This window comes from Siphateles boraxobius, unplaced genomic scaffold (assembly GCF_051911475.1).
Source record: "Siphateles boraxobius isolate OS27281-9 unplaced genomic scaffold, OSU_SipBor_1 2, whole genome shotgun sequence".
NCBI lineage: Eukaryota > Metazoa > Chordata > Actinopteri > Cypriniformes > Leuciscidae > Siphateles > Siphateles boraxobius.
In genome coordinates this window covers 14,641,903-14,665,381 of record NW_027508810.1, presented here as the reverse complement: position 1 = coordinate 14,665,381, position 23,479 = coordinate 14,641,903, and the positions used below count along the sequence as shown (strand labels likewise).

The following is a 23,479-nucleotide window of genomic DNA, read 5'->3' as shown; positions in this document are numbered from 1 at the left end:
AGTGTGATAAAAAAAGACATCTTTCAAAATATCTTTTTTTTGTGAATTTTCGTTTAACTCTTTGGGTGTTGTGTGATGACAGATTGGTGTGGGTTGTGCTTTATTTTCCAGGGTGTCACTGAGCATCATCAATGACGGCTCTTAAACCTGTCAAATAATATATAGACTCTGACGGCTCAGATCACATGAATGCTCAGATCTGCCAGGAACTTTGACCTCAGTCAGATGCTTGACAGCGGCTTGACTTTGAGAAGACACAGCAGGTTTCCCCTGAAGGATATTCACTGACTGAGCTAAAAATCACTCTTCTGCCTTGCTCTTCAAGGTCCGACTCAAACTCTGAGCTTCAGGTGTGAAAGTTTGAACAATCCTCAAGCTGTGCTCGCCTGAAAAAAGCAGTGGTCAGTAGTGAATTCATATACTATGCTCTAAACAGAGCATATGGTCTATACAAGCCATTGGAAAAGATACATGATGGTATCTGATATTTCTTTGCCGATACAGAGTTTGTATCATATTTGATTCACACATTTCTAAGGCCTATAAATTACAAGCATGATCAAAACTTTGCTGAAAGAACTTGTTGTAAACAATTTTTAGATGCCTTCTGTCATCTGATTGATCAATCAGATGACAAGTAAGTAAAATACATTTGAAAGGCATTTTAGTATAATTCTGAGTTTAGTATACATTTTAATATAACATATCCACCTTCAGGTTGTTGTACACACGTCTTTCTGCTCTGAAATAAGTGATTATTTATAAAGTAAACATACAAATAAATTATATATTCTTAGAAACATTTCAAGATGAACACTTTTACTGGGCTGCGGCAACTTAGGTTTACTTGATTTTCCATACTTTTGTGGAACAACGTGAGTGTCAAATATTTTCATGTGTTAAAAATGTGTCAAATATGATGGCTTTTAAGGAATGTTCATCTGTACATTTCGCAATCATCTATGTATTACATTATATGTTTTACCCTCCACAATAAAACTACAGAGCTTTGATAAGCATACAACGAAGCATTTAAATATCAGCTTACTATGACATATTATTGGGAGATACAGAGGGACATACACTGAGTGAGATAAAATTAAGGTTTAGTTTAACACCTACCCAATAAAAGATTCCATTTCCGAAAAATAGGGGTTTTCAGACTGCTATTTCATCAGGCTTTAAAGGGTTAATGCTAGCATGGTTGAGCACAGCAACCATTGATTTACTGCTAAATGAATTCAGCACAGATTTATAATCGATTAAAATTGGTGCACTCATTATTTTTTTTAATCATTTTATAATTTCTGTCTGTTAAAGTTGTGATGTAAAAGTATTAAATAATGGCATCTTTAAGATGAAAACACATTGATTTGGGTAATACATTTGCTATCATGGAATGCATAGTAGAAGTCAAATAATGTTCAAGTTGGACATTTCAAACATTTTCACAATGACATGATATCTGTTCAGTATCACAGACATGGTTGGTATTATGTTTGCATGGATGGAATACACGAATCTGTGAACTTAACAGATGTTTTATGTCTCTGAGGACTCAATCCACATTTTCTCCTCTACTGGAGATGGCCGACCAAGACTCGAAAATTAATCTCTTGCTTTCAGCCTGAGGCAAATCCATCATTGCATGGGAATACTGTGGTGTGTTCCTTTGTTAGAAGGTATTTGAGAACAGGCTCATATCTATTTAGTCTTTTAAAAAATCACATTGAAATATAGGACACTGAAAACTAACCTCCAATCACAATTCATCTTTTGTCAGCTTGGAAACATTTGTGGATGACATGCCTATTGGAGATCTCACTAATTTTGGCTAGGCACACTTCCCCTTTAATATTAGAGGAGAGTATGACATCTAGTGTTTGATTTAAGTGCAACCAAACAGGAGCAATTTGTTTGGACACTTACAAATAAAAGTTTTTATTTTATTATTATTGGGATCTATAGTTCCATGAAGAACCCTTAACATCCATAGAATCCAGGAAAAAGGCTCTTCTGATTATTAAAAAGTTCTTCACACTAAGAAAAAAAAGGGTTATTTTAAGAACTGTTCACTGAAAGGTTTTTGGGGAACCATAAATGGTTATTCTGTGGTGTCACTTTGAAACCCCCCTTTTGGAACCTTTATTTTTAAGAGTGTAATTTTTTGAACACAACTGCTTAACAACATCAATAAACTACTTGTTTGATCAATTTTTATAATTTGTTCATGGACAGAAATATTTATTTATTCATTACAACTCTCGGAGTGTTTGGCATGTTAATAGATTTGACTCATATAGCCATTAGCCACTGTGGCCAGTGATTTTCCAAAGTCACTAGCAACTTTGATTGATCAAAACCATGGGGAAAAACTGCCATATAGATACTTTTAATATGGCAGCAGGTAAAATAGGCTGCTGTCGTTTCAAGACCTGATGGATGGAGCCATTATACTGTTACACATGCGTTTTCTTTCTCAACTGTTAGGTTCTTTGACTATGTTTACGTGAATACTTGCTTAGACCGGAATTTTGACATTATTTTGTGGGTATTTGACTGCAATAAGCAGTTGAAAAGAACTCAATTTAGTACTGAGAGACGGCTTTATGCGTGCACACTTTGGGTGTGAAAAATTGCAATACTTGCAATCCCACGACAAAATTTAAGCCCTGTAAAACCAACAATATTCTTCCGGAGCAAAATAAATGAGTGAGTGAAGGGAGGCAGGTTTGTGTGCCAACTTGCTGTCGGAGAGGTGAGAGAGCGAGAAAGCGAGAAAACGCAGCAGGTATCCTATTTCTATTCTTCGGAAAATGAAAATCTATATTTTTGACAAATCTACATTGCACTTAGTTTATTATTTCAGAGTGCCTACGTTACACGCCACTACTAAAATCCACCTGCATTTGGCAGGTTGGTGGGTGTTAATGTCAAGCCCTGGATATGACAATGTTAATATGTTTGGTAATGACGGAATAGATATGTTATGCTGCTGCTATTATTGCTGCTGCAGAGCAAGTATGGGACTTGCTACAGCCAATACATACACATTCACACTGTTGTGAGCAAGAAAGACATGCTGCTGCTGTACAATATAGCATACATGAATTACCCTTAGCAGATCTATACAGGTGGAGCTGGGGAAGGTGGAGGGTTTCTGAAAGTGTGCTCCAACATCTACAGCAAATGCTGATCAAGTATTTGAATGCTAAGCAATGAGCTCATTGGCTGCTGATACTGCAGGAACCAATCAGCTGTGCCCTATATGATGTTATTGCAAGCAGATTGAGTTAAGGATCTATCAGCCTCCGCCTTCTAGAGTTTCATGACAGAACTTTGTAATAGGACCAAGTTTTCATCATGGAAATTGGCACTCTTTGTTAAGTAAACTGGTTAAAAACTATTGGTAGTGTTAGTGTTTATAGCAGTGAGGTACAGTTATAAGCAGCAAGAAGGTGAAATGAACATTTATTCTCTTTTCATTAATTAACTAATTTATTGGCTATATTTGGCAACAAAACCTAGATTAAATGCACCCTGTGATTGCATGTCATATGAGGGTGGCTTACAGGAGGACCTACATTTTTATCTAAAACGCAAAGTCATCCACTTGTGGCTAAACTCGACTGAAAAAGAGGAGATCAGCAGACCTTGAACCAGAATTGAGATACTAAAGCAGAGCTATTCATCACACACTGGCCTACCAGCATGGGGTCATTCATCTAAGTAGATTGTGTTATGCTTACTGACACAGATTGTAACACTGATTAGAGGAGCCATTACCAGAGTTCAACTCCTATTGTTCTTCCAAAAACACATTTGTCATAATAATGGAACAAAGTGAATATGTTTTACTTTATTCTTAGAAATCAAAAGATTCAAAGCTACTATTACAGTTTTTCTTGATTGCTTAAACACTATAACCAGGCTTTTGAACTAAAATTTCAAACCATAACGCCATTTATCAAAAAGCACACCCATTTCCCTAAACTGTAAACATTATTCCCCTGTTTTGACACATAAGTCTGATTTGTTGAACTGTCACAGCACAGCACAACACATCCCTTCATTTCTCATTGCCTCGATCATGTTGCCATTTATAAAGCAGTAGCATTCAATATTGTTCACTCAAGTCAGCATAGCTTCAGCTCAGTTATCACACAATTACCCAAGTGGAAACACTAAGAGTCAAAATTGATCACACACCAATCAGAACCTTCAATAGATTGATAAAAGGACCAGAGTCAGTTCATTGGGTTTTGGAAAAATGGATCCAGAAAGACATGAAGGAAGAGGTTGAGGACATTGGAGTGGAGGAGGAGGAGGATAGGATGTTTGGGGAATTGGGTGAGACGTTATGGATTTGTGTTTACTGTTTTGAGAACACGAGGCATAGTTTCAAGAAATGTGTTTAAGCAATCGAGAAAAATTGTAAGCATACAGCTACAATTACCTGAGTTAAAATATATTCTTATATTTAGTACATTTTCAACATTAGCCTGTTTATACTTGTTATAAGAGTTTTGTCACGCACGCACGCACGCACGCACGCACGCACGCACGTAAAACTTTTTTTTACTGTAAAACTGTTCTGTCCCCCTACACTAAACCTGCCCCTAAACCTACCCATTACAGAAAACTTTCTGCATTTTTACATTTCAAAAACACATAATTTACTATGATTTATAGGCTGGTTTCCTCATGGGGAGCAAAAAATGTTCCACCAGGATATGGATTTTGGATATTGACATCTTTGGTGACATTCTGTCCCTATAGGGTTTACCAGGACCTTCACTTGGCTCTGTTGTACACACTCTGAACTATGAACAGGGAGATCCGGAATCAAATGCTGTTAGGGACTTTGACTGCATGTGATGAATACATTTTGCAACAGGGATCCTTGCCATTTCTCTCCTGACTCTTTCAGTCCTTGTCTTAAAATGATACACACAAAAATATTTTTATAAATGGGTTAATTAACCTTAAATGTAACTAAACTTTCATTCCAAAAGATGGCAGCAAAACTCTACACCAGAGTTTCCAGTTTAAATCCCACAGAAGAAAAAACAACAAAGCAGCAAAAGTGTTATTATTATTATTATTATTATTATTATTATTATTATTATTATTATTATTATTATTATTATTATTATTATTATTAGTAGTAGTAGTAGTAGTATAAATGTCTTAACAGACTTCCTAATTTTTTTACGCAATAATGGATGAGTGGTAGTAGTGCTATATTATAAACATGAGTATTTAATACATCTTGAAATATTTTTCTTAGCTTATTGGTAAAACAATCTTGTTTTAAGCATCTGAATTTGAGTAGATTTTCAACAAGAACATAAATAAATCAATTTGCCAATAGGGTTACAAAAATAAACAGTTCAAGATATACTATCTAAACACAAGTCAAGCAACTGCTTTTCAGGGAAATGTATCTTGTTTTAAGGATATTTAGGTATTTTTACAGGAAAACATGACAAAATGCTGATTAAGAAATGTTTTTTTGTGCAATATAAAACACAAAATATTATATTACAATATTAATATAACATTAATACAATATATAAAAGAAAATACTAAGGATGCCAATTTTCATTGAAGTATATTTTATTAGTAATTCTTCTAAAGGATATAGTCCCTGGCAGGTGAACGGGTGTTTTGTGTATTTTAGCACAGCTGGAACGCTGTATTGACCCATTGGCATTCAGGACGGGCACTGTATGTTTTTGTACTGTCTCTGCAGAAGATAACAGGCAAAACGATATCAGTCACTTTAGAACTTATTGACGAATCATGTGGCATTCGTTTGTCCAAACAAATAATTTGGACATTTTAGAAGAGTGGACTACTCTAAACATAATAATGAGTAGTTGACTGGTAACCTATATTGTGTGTTTGAATTGATCAATGTAAGATTGGTACGAAGCACACTTCTTTTTTTTACTTAAACATGTTTACATCTAGTTGTGATGAGACAGTTGCATGACTTGTACAGAGTTCTTTAAAATCCCTCATATCTTAATGATTTAATTATCATCAATGATAATGAAAATGTACCAATAATAACATGCAAAGGCCTGTATTCCAAGTACAACCGATCATGATTGATTGCCTAGACAGCAGTGACTGTTGTCTAAGTGGTTTGCATGTGTTCAATCAAAGAATCAATGTAAAGCTTTAGTGTACACATTAGGTAGCATTCATAAGAGAGCATTATATGGCTTTTTTATTCAACCCCCGGTCCAGTGTAACAGTACAGCAGGGAAGGATTGGGAATATTGGGACTGGGTAAACAGCATGGGACCTATGCCAGCCCAACTTAATCCACAGTGAATTTTTTTTTCATCATATGTATATACTGTATGTACAGTATAATCCTTTCCCACCATATGCATTCTGCATATTCCAGTAAATGGCAAAAATGTGAATTTACAGTCTTGAGTGTCTATTGATCCTTCTGAAATCATTCTAATATGCTGATATGCTGCCTCTAAATTATCAAATATTATTGCTGCTCAATTATTAATAATGGTTCTTATTATCAATAATGAAATTAGTTTTTGCTGCTTAATATTTTTGTAGAAACCGTGATCTACGCACGCACGCACGCACGCACGCACGCACGCACGCACACACACACACACAGACACACACACACACAGAGTATATATATATATATATACACACACACTGTTTATATATATATATATATATATATATATATATATATATATATATATATATATTAACATAATATAATTTAATATTTTTGTGCAATTCATTAATTGTGCTGTTTTGCTGCCTACATAATAGGAGCAATATATAGAGCAAGTTTCTAGGATGACTAGGATAAAAGAGAATGCTTAATGCAAGGTCAGCCTTTTTATTATCTGACAGTGCATCTGTTTTTGGAGTACGGTAAACAGTCTAGTGTTCTCTGATGACAGATTGCATTCACCAAGCGAAACCGTTTGTTTGCTATCTTTCTTATGACGCATTTTATGTTTTTTGTTCTCAGATTGTGTAACAAAACCTAAACACCTGGACTCAGAGACCTTACTGAGCATATAATAGAACCATTTCATATCCCACAGTCAATTCTTCATCTGTTATTATCTGCATTTCACTGCTCCTGCCAGCAGAGGGCCAAATAATTAACTGATATGACCCCATGCTGGCAAAGTCCGTAAATGGCCCTAACGTGCATCAACCACTTTACACACCCAATAAAGCAATCATAATTCACCTATTCTCTGCTAAATTAAATTTCTCGCACTCCTATTAAGGGGCTTTTGGTAAGTCTTATTACACAATAAACGACATTTCAAGTGATGATCCAAAGAGGCATTTAACATGTTATTAAAGGAGCACAATGCATTGAATTGATGAGCTCTGCACTACACACACATAACACAAGTGCATAATTAAAACATCATATTATACACAAGAATCATCAGTCTTTTAACATTTCAGTTTCTGTCATTGCACTGGCCCCAACAATAAAAATATTTGGTCTCGACTGAATTTCAAAGAAAAGTCCAGCTAAAAATGTGGTGAAATCATATTTAACATATTTCAAACATTCTCTCAGAAATTAGCGGATCATTAGAAGGTGTTCTGAGAATTTACTGACAACTGAATGATTTTTAGAGCACACTGTGTTGCGTTCATGTCAGCATTTCTACTTTATCATGTTAAGCAATATGATAGGAATCCTATTTACTTCAGATAAACAGATCAACGTCAAAATCTCTCCCTGAAATAATAATCTAATAGACAAAATATATTGGATTACTGACCTTTCACCTAATGACGCCAGCAATTGTTTGGTATGTTTGGAATAATGGTGTGTTCCATTTATCCTCAGATGGGGGAAATTCCTAGGCCCCAGTAGGACTTTTAACTGAAACAACCCCCCCGAGTAAGATTTTGTGTCTGGGAAATACTCAACAACCCTGGCTTCAGAATCCAACATGGCTGATCAGTGCATCAACCATAGTGACACAGTAGAAAAATCACTTTTGTTTGTCTGTCTCTCAAAAAACGCAGTGGTCTACACAGTACTTTTCAATCTCTATTTCTGGACATGATACTTCGGCATTATCTGTGCAAAACACCGCTTTTCTATGTGTTTGTATTCTGAAAAAGCAAGCACAACAAAGGTTTGCCTGGACTTGTCCATCTTAGTTTTCTATTTATTGGAACGCTGTCACCTCGGGTAGCCTATGAAGTCCCAGTGCATACATTCCTCTTCCCAGGTAAATGGAATGCAGAATAATACGGTCTTCTAACAAAATTAAGGTCTGATTAAGAGACATTTTATAGATACTGGTACTTGAGCCAAATTCTCTCTTTAAAAGGAAAGGGGAAAAAAACTGCTAAAAGTAAAACAAGACGGATAAAAACATTTTAGTGATCATTGGACAAGGAACAATACACACAAGCAGTATTTGTACTGCCAGCACGCAAAGTCGAGCCTAAATTCAATAGCCTTAGGAAAGTGAGACCAAACCAGTGATTGATTCAGTGATGTAAACGGGGAAGTCCTACATGTTTGTGCTCTCTCTCAGGGTTCCGCCCCTGGCAGCACTGAAGTGCACATGTTAAAGAGCATGCTTTTACTCCCTTCCTAGCTGCGCTCCTCCCCGATTGTGATGTTGAGGGGAAAGTAGGCGGGATCTTTTTGTGAACTGATCTGCCTGCTTTACCAATCAGAAAGATTCCTCCTCCCTCCCTTCCAGCCCTCTCCTCCATCCCTCCTCCTCCTCTCTCGCTGTCTGCACTGTATGCACGCACAGGGGCAGAGAAAAGTGCAGGGCAGGGGACACCGAGAAGAAAAAACAAAGCAAACAACAACAAAAAACAGAAGCAGCTTCTGTTTTTTTTTTCAAACGCATTCCCGCTGCATCATTACGAGCAAACAGGCACCCCAGCTCATAAAAACCTGCGTTGTGTGCACACACGCACACACTCTGGCACTCGCATTCGAGAAGGATCAACTCACAGCAGCTTCTCCCGTGGCACCTGGTATACACTTGCGTGAGAAGGAGGGAGGTCTGCTCTAAGATCACCTGGAGCAGGTGGAGGAGAACCTGTCACGACTACCATCTGACTCCCTCGTGGGGAACCTGACCCGCCTGATGTCAAACGAGGAGTGCCGTTCGCCCATCGGCCTGGACTGCTGCAGCTGCTGTCTGGATCTGGCCAATGGCTGCGAACCTGAGCCGGGCCAAGCGAGCCTGGGCAGTCCTACATCAGTCAACCACTTCAAACAGCTCCGGGACCAGCTTCACTTTCAGAACCTAAACACAGATAAGCTCAACAACATTATGAGACAGGACTCACTGGAGTCGGTGGTCCGGGACCCCTGTTACCTGCTCAACGAGGGCATCTGCAACAGCAACATCGACCAAACCATGCTGTCCATTCTGTTGTTTTTCCACAGGTATGTGAATAAACTCACATGCATCACACACCTGCTCTGGCACACACATCTAGTTTAGGTCATACAAACCGTAAAAGCCGCTGCCATACCTGCGATTGCTGGTTAATGACCAATGTCAGGATGTTTGAGTTTGATGACCACAACATTCTGTTGTTTTCACTTATTAAATTCTGGCCTCCTCCTGGGTAATTGGTCTTTCATAACTAAGTATAGTGTTAAGTGAATTGTTTTTGGTTACACTATCATTTTGGTTGAACCAAATCAGTCTCAAGCTCATTTTTATTGGTTTGGCTCTACTAATTCATCACTTATTAATTGTCAACCACCAGCCAACACCAATAAATGTTACACAATCTCAATTCAAACACTGAACACTACTAGTTATTTACACTTCCTGATAAATTTGTGATTAAAGACCATGCTCAACTGTGTTATTTAAGAACAGGGTGGCTCACGTTCTCAGTAGGGTTCCAATTTTCAATTTTCTTTTAGAAACAAACTCTGTTATATTATTTTCATGTTATCACTGTGAAGCTGCTTTGATACAATCTGTATTGTAAAAAGCGCTATATAAATAAAGGTGACTTGACTTGACTTGACTTCCAGGAATGTGTAGATTGTAATGAAGAACATGCCTTCGCGCATGCAACTTAAGAGGATCTTGAGTCAGTCCACCTTACAGCGGTTCTCACTTCTTAAATCTCACTCCCCATTCAATGCAACTCATTAGGTTCTTGCAATGATTTTGTGCAAATATTCTACAAGCGCTTAATTTTATTTGTGTAGAAAGTGCATGTGCCCCCCCCCCCCCACCCCCCCACCCCCCCAACCAGTCTGATTTGCAAAACACCCATTCATTTACAAACTATGGGCAATTTACATACCGTTCTGGCATAGTCTTTCACCCCATAGCTGAAGTATGCAGCAAAACAAATTCCTCTCCAGGTAATATGCATGTTTGATCAATTTAATGGTCAAAGGAGTTTCCAAAACAACCCTGGATGCAATGAAATCTCCGTAATAAACCGTTACCATTTGCTTTAATCGAATGTCTGACAGCATGTATACATGATATAAACTTTTGGAACAAGCCGATGTGATCATATTAAAGAAAGCCATCCAGAGCAGGTATTTGGCAAAAGTGTCTAATCAGGATCAAGCTCACAGCACATTTTCCCATGAAACCTTGCTATCCAACTGAAAATAAACATTTGGACATCAGGATAGTTTGTTAAGATCTGATAGTGGTTGAAATGTTTAGTCTGCGGGAGAATTAGAGATTAGGCCAATGGAAAAAATTATCAACTTAAGCATTACAAAAAAGATTGAACTGTATTTAATTGACATTTGCAGCCAGATGATAAGAATGCATTCAATATATTGTTGATTTTAATATTTAATGTCAATCTAGCAGAGATATAGATTAAATGTTTATAGCTAGCCTGTCATACTGCCTACTATTTTTTTCTCAGATAGTGCAACACTTCACACCTGCTCAAATAGTAAGAGTATATAGTGAAATTGGTTAATACCATAAATATATTAACAAGTCAGCAAATAATTTTTACTCTGGGATATAAAATTCATATTTGAAACAGCTAGATTATAATCTGAATAATTAAAGCAGCATGGCATGATATAATAATTCATATAAGAACATATAGAAAAAATATCAAAAACTGTTGTATCTCAAGCTATTGCATTTAAAATAACAAATGCACATAATAAAAAAGTAAGGCTTTCAATTGAGTTACATTTTTTATTAATTCAATTGATAAGTAGAATAATTAATCACAAAATCCAACAAAATTGCATTGTTTTTCAAAATAAATAATCCAATATTTATAACAAAAACAAACTAAACATTTAAATGTCCTTGGTAAGCTCATCATTTGTTGCATTAAATATTATAATAACATAACATGTATGGCTGCTGTTCTTCTCTTAATGCGATAAAGTTCTTGCTCAGCTTCTAATCTGTTTTATGACAGGACAATATACTTCTTAACCCTACTGGGAAGCCTCTGGAACAAGATTCTTGTGTTCCAGTTAATGTTTAATCTTCTTTATCGGGGTGTCCTCAGTTTTATACGTGGCAGTGAAAGGTTACAGTCTACATAATTAGCTTTTCTTAATGAGCCTGGTGTCGTGATGTAAACAGGAGCAGTCTGCATGGGACCACTGGCCCAATGACACTTCACAGTCTCAGTTACTAAATACACAGAGTTCAACAGTCCGCTGTTTTATTATGATCAAATAGCCATTGTTAGTCTGTACACCGAACCATTCTTGTATTCCATGACAGGAAAGGCAACTCTCTTTGGTCTTGGACCGCTCTCTGCTATGGGATAGACTTACTTTCCTTATGATCCCAGCAATTTTCCAAAATTGGCACTCTAGTGTTTTATGGATAAGATGATTCCTTTCTCTCCTCCTTATATGGTATACTATTTCATATTTCACAGTTCTTGCAGACTAAATACTGACATATTTGTGTTACGGTCAAAAGTTTTGATGTCTTTAGGAAGGAACATTGTGTTATTGATAGAACAATGATAAGAAAGGTGTGACTGTTTAATAGTATGTAGGACACAAAGTAACAGAGGTATTGCCAATAATAAGTCCTGCAAGTCCACTAAACCCACAGACATATTTCTAAAATGCCAGCCTTATTTACTTAATATGCAAAAATGTAATCGACATCTCCAGACATGCAGAGACATGAATCCAGACATGCCAAGCTGAATAGCTCATGATCTGCACTATAGCATCTGGGAGGCAGTATTTTGGGTTATTATCCATGGGGATTTAAATAAAAGGTGTGTTTCTAGGGCCTGGTGAATGGGTGCAACTTATTAAAAGTGCACTCAGTATTTCTTACCTTTAAAAAAGCAATCTAATTTAATATATTATATTATATCATTGCATCTAAAAAATATAAAAATAATTCTGACAGCCCTAATTCAATATTTGAAACAGCAACACATTACTATTTATATATCCTTGGTGAGCTCTAAATATAGTGCAATAAATATTAATATTTATAGAATATATATTTATTCTTCAGAATCTGATATTCCATATGATGCACATAGTCACTGAAAAACAAAATATCTGTCCGGCAGGGAGAGAAGCACACAGTGCCATGCAGGAGCCGGTCCAATACAACACAAACCTCAAAGAACATGTGGAAATTAGCTAGGGTTGCATCCAAAAACTTCAATTTTATGCTCGTATTAGATGTGAAATATGAGTCTGAGAAAAACATACAAAAAAGAAGAGAACAAAAGAGTTTTGTGTCACCATAACATCGGAATGAAGAAGAGCCAACGCATGTTTAAAGAGAAATGAGAATAAGGCCCTTCACCTGAAAAAACAGAAAAACAAAAACAGAAGTGTGACTCATAGACATGGATAACTCTTTGGAGCAACGTTCTACTTAAATCACACCCTAAATCCATGTTCAAATGCAGAGTATGCAAAAGCTTGCTAAATGCCATCTACGCCTTCCAAAACATGTTGAAAAGACAACACTGTGCCACCCTTCATGGTCGATGCCCATGTGTGAGATTACATCTGAACCTTCAGCCTTGCCCAGACCGACCCCAAAATCTCTGAACAAACAGTTTGATTGACAAACAAAAGTCAGAACTGCTTGTTCTCAGGCCTCCATCCTAAGTGAGAATTTTTGGCCGCTTCCTTAAAATTCTACATTAAAAGTAAACAATTCTACAATGAAAGTTTAAAACACTCTAGTTAAGGGTCCAATTCTCATTATTACTGTACTAGTAATTATTATTTATACATTTTATTTGTAATTATACATTATTACTAGTTGCTTATTAGCATGCATATTACTAGGATATTTCCTAATTATTATTATACTTATAAAGCACATTTCCTTGTTCTGCATGACCATATTTTTCTTCCCTTAATCTTAATACCTAAACTTAATAACTACCCAACAAACTATTAATAAGCAGTGATTATGAGTTTATTGAGGCAAAAGTCAAAGTTAATAGTTAGTTAATAGTGAGAATTCGACTCTTATCTAAAGTGCGACCATTCAAATACTGTAAAAAGTGAAATGGTGCAATTGTTAGGCTACCTTAAGGATCTAAAGGGTTTATGTAAAGGATAATGTGCATCCAGCCGCTTGTTATCACAGAATAAACCCTGACAGAGTGATCTTTCATCAGCCTGAAGAGGTTTATTCTGCAATAACAACTGCAATAATAATCTAGTATTCAGACAGACCATGGTATATAGCACACAGCACATTTTGGATTGCTTGAAAAACTTTTTTTTATAATGCATGCACATATGGATCAGATGTGCACACACTTATGTCTGCACAGCCAGCATGAAAGGGCACCACTACTAATAAAAGGCATCCAGCACATCACATGAGGAAAGAGAGCTAATGTTCGCCACATGAGAGATCAAGCTTTTTGTTCTTTCTCAAGATGTTGAGGACCTGTTGAAGCAGAGACTTGAGAAATCCCTATCAATATACGCAAGTAGTACTGAAATGCCAAAAAAATACTCTTTAATAACAATGAACGTCTGTACACTTCCAAGTCTACAGCAGAGGACAAAACATATCAAAAGATGAAAATATTTTGCGAGAGATCCTCCCAAAGCCTGCAGGATATTATCCAGAAGGGAAAGCACAGCAGACTGTTACATAAAAGTCCTGGGGTCATGAGGGTTTCGTGGTTTTGGCTGAGCGGTCTTTCTTTTAAACTTGTTTTGAGAACGTCAGGCTGATTCTGCACTATAAGCGTGAAGAAAGCAAGGCTTTGAGAAACCCCAGGCCTGGAACCACTGAGTATTATTTCCAACCATCCCTGGCTCTGAGGCCTATTTATTTCACATGGTCATTGTTATAAAGATCAGCTTAGACATACATTACAGCACATTCTGAAGACATACTGACCACTCCCAGCTGTGTCAGCAGGAGCAGGAACCATTTTATAAGACTTCTGTTTCAAAAGAATAGAAATCATTTAAACGCTGATTTGATCAGATTTCCAAACCATGAAAAGTGCACAATCAGAGACAATGTGGAACATTACCCACGGACTGCAGAGCTGTGATATAACTTTTAATTAGTACTCATATACAGGCTAACAGCACTAGGATTGCACTAGGATGTGCAGTCTAGACAGGTTGGCTGAATTCGAAATAGCATAGCTTACTTTTCCTGCCATAACGTTTTGCACATTTAGGGGAGAAATAGAAGGAGTTGTAGTATGCTATGTTGAATTCAGCCTTTACGAAACACTGATTTGCATGAATAAAATTGGTGATGTGAAAGCTATCATGTGTTGACTGGAGAGCAGGCTGCAGAATCAAACCTGAGATTAAACTACCTGATTATAGGGCTGACAATGTCTTCACTTTAGATATGAATGTGAGTGAGTGTGTAATTTGTGCTGCAAATCAGCTGTTTCCTAAAAAAAGGCTGCATTCTTCTGACATCTGTTGAATTATGCAACATAGATGCAAGTGTCATATTTGTTAATAACAAATACATAAATACCGATGTGGGTTTTGTTCTCCATCATGCACGATGTAGACCTTTGTTTGTGATGACATAATGAACACAAATGCACTGGGATTCGATAGAATCAAGTGAGTTTAAAACCAGAGAGAGGGAATCAGATTCAGAACTCAGCAAACATGAAGATTCAGTGAATATTTTACCAACATGACTACAACAGTATGGTGATGACCACTGAAACAGAGAGAGAACATTCATGCATTTAAGGGTTAATACGGTTTTAAATATAGACCCACATACTAAAAAGAAGAGTGAATGGAGAAAAGCAATACACACATTCCACCCGCCTTACATCACGTGCCATCAATTTCCCCCTTCATAAATATAAAAACCTAATGAAATGATAATGTCTAAGTTAATTATTTGAATGAGATGCAGTCTTTTGATGTAACACATGCGGTGCATTCAGTAGTGCAGCTGGTCTGAAAATTAAATCTCCATTGAGCTTGTGCTGTGAGAACAAGTCATTTGCAATGATGATTCTGATTATGAGTTTACACGCAGTTCTGAATGCAGCGAGCGCTATCCTCAACACAAGCTGTTTGTAATAAATGGCTTGCAGACAGTAGATGGAGTGCTGTAATAAAATGCAACAGGTGGATCAAGTTTCATGGCGGCTTAACAGGTCAATTGTCTTCATGGCAGAGGCTTGTTCAGTAATTTACTTGTCATAGTCAGACAAACACGCACAGAGGTGTATAATATCCATTTAATTGGCTGACTGAATAGCAGCATTGTTGTGACTGGGCCGGTGGAGAGTTGACAGTGAGCCAGAGGCTCAGGGCCAGCCCAGGCTTTGTTGTCTGCTATAAGGTGCTCCTGTTCCCAGAAGGAGGGTTCAGGGTACTGACAGGCACTGTCTGCAAGCCCACCCAGCACTGCCATTCACTCATCCAGAGCGGCCATCATATAGCCACAACACAAACATATTATTGAGGGCACTGGAGTGCCTCAGAGTCCATGACCTGGGACAATGGACTAAATGTTTACACAGGCTTATAAAGAGACATTGTGCTGTTTTATAATCTAACAGGGACCAATAATGTCACTGACAATCATGTGATATAAATATTGTCTAATAAGGCTTACTATGAGTGATACACGGTAAGGGTGGCATTTATAATTTAATTTCAAACTGAAGGCTTACAAGTTCCATGTAAAAGTTGTGTTCCATTTGACTCATGATCTGTATTGCAAGTGTTTTGAAGCTATATAAGACAATTTGTTATTCAATGATAATCTTCATTTACATTGAGCTGTTAACAAGAGAACGATTCATTCTTGAATCTGCACATTTTATTTCTCTCATTAACACTAAGAAGAGCTACAATATTTTCAGTGAATCATGACTTTATTTTGGGTCTGTTCCTTACATCAATATTATTTTAATTTATTTTAAGTTCAGGGTCAGTAATATATATATATATATATATATATATATATATATATATATATATATATATATATATATATATATATATATATATATTAAAGAAATGAATAGGCTTACTTTCTATTTATCAAAGAATTAAAAAATATATATCATGGTTTCTATAAAAATATTAAGCAGCATAACAGTTTTTAATAGTTATAGCGGTAATTAATAAAACAAGCCCCAGATCATCATATTAGAATGATTTCTGAAGGATCATATGACACTGAGGACTGCTGTAAGGATGCTTAAAATTCAGCTTTGCATCACAGGAATGAATTACATTTTAAAATGCATTCAAATAGTAAACAGTTCCCTTTAATTGCAATAATATTTTACAATATTAAATTTTTTTATGGTACTTTTGATCCCAAAAAAATGGAATGACAGAAGGGTGAGTAAATAATGATATCATTGTCGCGTTGAACTGTCCCTTTAAAACAAGTGTAGTTTTTTTAGTGGCACAAGGTTTCCGCTGGGAGGTAACCTAATGTTGTTGATTGTGGCCGGCCTTCAACAAAAATATATCACCACAGTATTAGCGAAGAGGTCAGATCAGTTGCTTGTGAAATAAAATTGCCCCGGTGGCTTGTGAAATAGCCTTCTGGGTTCATGGTTTGTTGACTTATTAAAACACTCTTCTGGATGGTTCCAGTCGTGTTTACCTCAGGGTAAAGCAGAGGTCTGATCATGTTGAGACATAATAGCAGTTTGATCGCAGACATACGGGACTGTATCCTTAATTTCCCCCAAGGCCAGTTTAATTGAATGTACTGTACACAGCACCTTCACTGCAGTCAAAAGTGAAAGGACAGTTTGTTTTATGTGAAATTACATTTATTGGTTAAAAATCAATGATTGCACAAACTCTGAAAAGATCAGTGGCCATAGTCGATTTAATTTAAGGCCTTCGTTTTCATTGCCTCAAAAGGCTTTGCTGCATGCAACTGTCTTGGAGTGAAATAACTTTCACTACTTCCAACGTGGGAAAAAAAAGACATTTATTGATGCTTTTTTGCCTTGTTTGTTAATAGGAATGCAATGTTGTGGAAAGCATCAGTATGAGTTGTTTATATGATGATACAAAGGTGAGCCCTGCAAAAAGTGCTTGCCCTTTATTGTCTTGTCTGCTCACACCCTGGCAATGACGTCCATTGAGATAATGACAGAACTTGTCAACAGTAGTCTGCCCTCTGTATCGTTTGCCCTTGTTATATCAGCGTCTGGGAGCCCACATGGGATATGCAGAATCTGTGCATGACTTAGGCCTTTCTCACTTCGCACGCAAAGCAGGGTGCAATTATTTTAGCACCCATATTAACAGATTAGAGTATTCACACTGCCCGCCCAAAGAGCAGTGCTGCATATCAGGAACGTAGCAAAAGGTAGAGTTGTAGAGTTTCGGATCTGAGTCTATTTTTTTCCACACATAGTGAGCTCAACTCATGTAGAAAACATGTTGAAATGTACTAAAAACCTATTCATCAACATTATCTTTTGTAATATAGGTCTTTATGAAGGAACGTAAAATAATAGAATGAATTACTCACCCATTGTTGGATAAAAAGACGTACAACTTGAGTTAAAGGAATGGTTCACTTCAAAATGAAAATTCTGTCATCATTAACTCACCCTAAAGTTTCAAAAAATTTGGAATTTCTTTCTTCTGCCAAACACAAAAGAAGATATTTTTAAGAATGTTGGTAACCAGACAGTTGATGTATGCATTGACTTCCATAGTATTTTTTTTCCTACTATGGAAGTCAATGGGATACATCAACTGTCTGTTTTTTTATTTTGTATTATAAGCATACAAATATAATAATAATAATAATAATAATAATAATAATAATAATAATAATAATAATAATAATAATAATAATAATAATAATAATATTATTAATAATAATAATAATAATAATAATAATAATAATAATAATAATAATAATAATGTTTAACAAAAATAATAATTTTAGTTCTCTGACAAATGACGTGTTTTCACCCCATGACAGAAAAAAAAATGTCATGGATGCCCTTACACCAAATACACCAAAATGTATTTAAAATACATTTATTTCAAACTAAGTATACTACAAAATCATTAACGTACTGACATATCACTTGAGACTTACTTATATAAATATTATAATCAAACTTTATTTGGATTACTTCTTTATTGCACATTGCACATTAATATTAAGCCTAAAATCTGCATTAATATGACTATTAGTAAGGATAGTATGATCTCTTTATAATATCATTCTTTAAATGCAAGATATGTAAAGTGTACCAAAAGTATATTAACAATAGTTACGCTTTAGCACAAATATACTTAAGTTGAAGTCCAACTTAGTTGGACTTCAGCACTATTTCTGGATAACTAAACTGCATTAAGTACAACATTAGTTGTTCCAAGTCAGCAGACTTTAATTGTACCAATTAAGTAGTATACTAAAGTACAATGGCAGGGTATTTATATTAAGTACATAAAAATGTAAATGTATTTGTAGTATACTCAGCATAAAATAAATAAATTTTTCAAATACATTTTAGTATATTTATTATTTTACTAGGGCATGTACATTAAAAAATGTAGTAAAGTGCGACTTTAAATATACTTTATCTCGTACATAGATTTGTTTGTACAATCTAATGTATTCCGGTCGACTCAATCATTTGAAATAATATTTTTATCTTAAATAAAACAAATTTACTTAGATGTTCCCCAGCATATTTTTAGGATACAGTACCTGACAAAACGTTTTTAATGTACAAGGTACATCACAGCTATTTTCACTTGATGTTGTATAGTCAAGAACACTGAACGGTTCTGCTGTGGTGAGAACAGACCTCTATGGAAAGTGTTTTTCCACTGTGCTAGTCTGAACATTTAACCAGTACAAGCCATGGGTCAGGTTTGTCTTGACTGGGCTGGAACATTGTGTTCTCTAAAACACATAGAGTGAACGAATCCGCTTGCTATTAGAGCTCATCCCTGTTTGGCTACAGTCCCGTGCGAAGCTTCTACACAGGGTTGCTGTGCAGCATCCAAGCAGGATGTCATAGCTCTACCTATTGACTCTGCCCAGTATTTACAGATCACATGTTACAAACCAGTGACAAATCGTCTCTTCACTGGGATGTTGGTCATGTGCACAGCAGGTTGCAGTAAAATCTGTGTGCGTGTGGCTACGCAGTGAACAATTTTCAGTCCAAAACAGCCCTTTCACAGTAAACAACTCTACGTTTTTTTATTTTTTTATTTTTTTTACTTGTACGGCTAATTAAAGGAACTTGGTTTCTCAAAACACAAGTCTCATGCGACAGAACTAAAACCATATTTTAAGCAATAAAAGCTGAGATTGTTTTGTGGCGTAAGTCTGCAAACTTGCATTTGCCTGTACACTTTAGTTAAGAATAAGATATTGTAGTATATTGTTGGGAACTTTGAGTCATCGAACACAACTTAAAAAAGCTTGTCTAACGCGTATTATGCACAGTGTTCATATATGAATAGAACTGCGTTTATCTTGATGTACTCAATCAAAATCGTGGATATGGTATGGATGCCACCCGCATTCATTTTGATCGATAACATACATGGAGCAGTTTTGTTGCAACAACTCAAAAGCATTTCTTCCCATAAGCATGTAATTCATTATAAAAGTCAGGCTTGATGAAGGAAAGACACTGTGTCTTCTCATAGACGCAAAGCTGGTATGTGAAGAGATGCTGACTCACTTAGACACTGCTAAATCTAAACAGACATTACTTACAAGCTTTATTTACGTAGGTTTACGGTTTGTTGGCGTCAATTCTCAAAGACAAGAAGAGAAGAATAAAGAGTCAACAAAACTGATTCATCAGGCTTGCTTTTTCAGTGGAATCGACTTGTTTACATGAACAACCTAATGTAGTTCTTAAGTAACCATCCTCTGCTTTTATCGGAAACGTTTGGGGCATCCTGTAAACCTTTTGTAAAGCTATTTTGCCAAGTATATTTCCATAACATGTCCATGCCAGTAGACTGCTCTGTCTGTAATTCTTAGTGACTCCAACAGTTAATGTGATAAATGATAACCAGGTTCAGTCTTGGGTTTCCTGTAAACCGGATGAGGTTGTGCAATCCAGCAATAGCAAAAATAATTACTCCTCATCTTTTTGTGCAGTCTGATCTTTAGAAAGGTTGCTTAAAGGGAGCATGAACCCAAAAAGGAAAGTTATGTTATGTTAATATGGAACAGCCCAAAAGAGAAGTAATGATACGGTCAGTAAACAAATAATTATTTTGTGTCAGATTTCTTTAAATAATTGGCTGAGTTAATTCACAAAAGCCAGGTCGACTGATGAATGACTTGAAGGATCACTTTTATTGTAAATTTTGACATCTGTTTACTTTTAGCTGTGTCTAACAGCGAGTAAACTGAAATTTTGACAGCCCAATTGTTCATTTACTTTCATCAAATGTACAAGAGCATCCAGGGTTCTTTTAACCCTTTGATGCACAAGCTATGCAAACCCCTTCTAATGCACAACATGGGTCTAAAAAGACCCGTATTCATTTCCTATGTTATTTCAGTCATGGCTGAATGTTTCTTTGCTGAATCTTTAAAATATGAGGATCTATTTTATCATTTGTTATTCCAGGTATTCATTAAATATCTTGTTTTTGATTTCCACAAATCATTATGTTTATGTTTCCTTTCTTGCTTTATAAACAAACACAGTTTTTGTATTTCTACATAAGTTTTATACACACAGGTCTAAAATGACCCGTATTCATTTCCTATGTTATTTCAGGTGGCTTTGACAGTTACAGATATTAAAATCAAAAAGGCGGGGAAAAAAGGACCCTAAACTCTTAACACATAGAACCATTTCATCATATGAAGGCTTATTCAAGACGATACGGTTCTTAATAGAACTTTTAGGACTATTAAATGTAAATAAGCATTAAAGGGCCATTCGGCAATGTGTATGATGTATTACCCAGCTCGGTAGACATAGCTCCACACGATAAAGTTGGCCGGTTCCGATAATAACAACTGCACATGATTAGCGGTAGAAAGGGGGAGGAGGGGTCGCAAGTGAGTTTTTTTACGACATTGTTGCGAAATATACGGCCCACAGCTGTAGGGGGAGCTCGCTGAGAAAACATGCGACAACAAAAGTGAAAATCAGCTAAGAAATACCTAGAGTTGCTGAGTTCCCCTTTAAAAACCCATCTTTTTATAGCTAACATTAGCTAGCTAGTATAGAATATGTCAACAGCTAGCTAGCTAATAGTATTGGATATGTTTCTCTTTCTCACAAGTAATTTCTCACTAGGTTTTCATGGTCAAGATAACCATAGCCTGATATTCATATATTATGTCCAGTTATCTTTTACAAAATATCAAATATTTTCTGTGGTTAAAATAAAATAAGACTTGTATCAAACATGCAAAAGCAGCTGTGTTGAGTTGTGAAATGTGTGGCAGGTGAATAGTATTATGTAATACTATAGTAATAGTATTTATGCAGTAAATATGTTCCTACTTGCAGAAATGTGCAAATATCAAAGGTTTCTATATGGGTCATTTTTGACCCATGTGTGTAAAATTGATGTAGAAATACAAAAACTGTGTTTATAAAGTAAGAAAGGAAACATAAATATTTAATGAATATCTGGAATAACAAATGATTAAATACATATATTTTAAAGATTCAGCAAAGAAACACTCATCCATGACTGAAATGACATAGGAAATGAATACGGGTCATTTTAGACCCGTGTATGTAAAATTGATGTAGAAATACCAAAACTGTGTTTGTTTATAAAGTAAGAAAGGAAACATAAACAGAATGATTTGTGGAAATCAAAAACAAGATATTTAATACATACCTGGAATAACATTCCATTATAAAATTCATATATTTTAAAGATTCAGCAAAGAAACACTCAGCCATGACTGAAATAACATAGGAAATGAATACGGGTCTTTTTAGACCCATGTTGCGCATTAGAAGGGTTGCGATACAAAAAAAATTTATTCAAAAAGTAAGAAAGGTAAAATAAAAATAAGGATTTGTGATGATCAAAAACAAGTTAATTGAAGAATACCTGGAATACTGAATGATTAAATTAATTTCTTGTAAAGATATAGAAAATAAAAAACTCAGTCGGGTCACTTTAGACCCATGTTGTGCATCAAAGGGTTAAGAAAATCATATTTTATGTTCCATAATTCTCATTTTGGGTTAACTATCCCTTTAAGTCAGAGAAGTTAAAAAGTGGCACCGAAGAGGCAAACCTACAGACAAGATGCACTTTGTAAGCCGTGACTTCTTTCTGTTGTTTACAGTATGTTAAATACGCATGACTAGTGTTATCATGTAGTTTATTTTCGCGCTGCTGCCGTCTTGTGTTGTGCTAATTACTAGTGCCACTAACCACGTTTGCATCATCATTCTTCCCACTGATATGTCATGGAATGGATCATCATGATGGGTTGGTTATGCAAGCACATACAAATAGACACATGAGTAAACAGAGAAATGAACTCTGGGACAGTCTGATATAACTTATGAACGAAGTTCTGCCAAGAAATCTAAGACACTGGGATCTGGAATGTGAAACATGGTGCTCTCAGCCTCGTCCAAAGGGGCAATTGGGTTCTTTTTGGACTTAAAATACAGAGCTGTGGCCCAACTTTGCAATCTCCCAGGGCCTGCAATTCATGATGTGTCATTTGTTCGAGAACTGGGCAGCTCTTATGTCCGATAAGAAAGAGCAAAGAACGTTCTAGTCTTCATAGAACGTACTTAACCAGAGACAGCATCTGAGGAGGAGACGAGCCGTTTGTAGAAAAATTATTGGGATTTTTTCTTTTTTCAGAGTGAACCTATGTGCCCTTTTGACTTATCTGACCTAATCCCAAACTCTCTGGTGTTCTAGGTTAAATATATCCATCAAACCAGTTCCTCAATGAGGAAATGTATGTTCCTCTATATAACTGTACCTTATATAAATATGTATAGAGGT

The 23,479-nt window shown here is 36.0% G+C and overlaps 1 protein-coding gene across 1 annotated transcript in view; it reads left to right on the top strand.

Moving 5' to 3' along the window:
• The first annotated feature begins 8,774 nt into the window (after window positions 1-8,774).
• tsc22d3 (TSC22 domain family, member 3) overlaps window positions 8,775-23,479 on the top strand; it is a 35,891-nt gene continuing 21,186 nt past the window's right edge. The window contains exon 1 of the mRNA XM_077236019.1: window positions 8,775-9,457. Within this exon, the coding sequence (XP_077092134.1) occupies window positions 9,153-9,457 (305 nt within the window). The 5' untranslated portion in view covers window positions 8,775-9,152. The remainder of the gene's footprint in view (window positions 9,458-23,479) is intronic.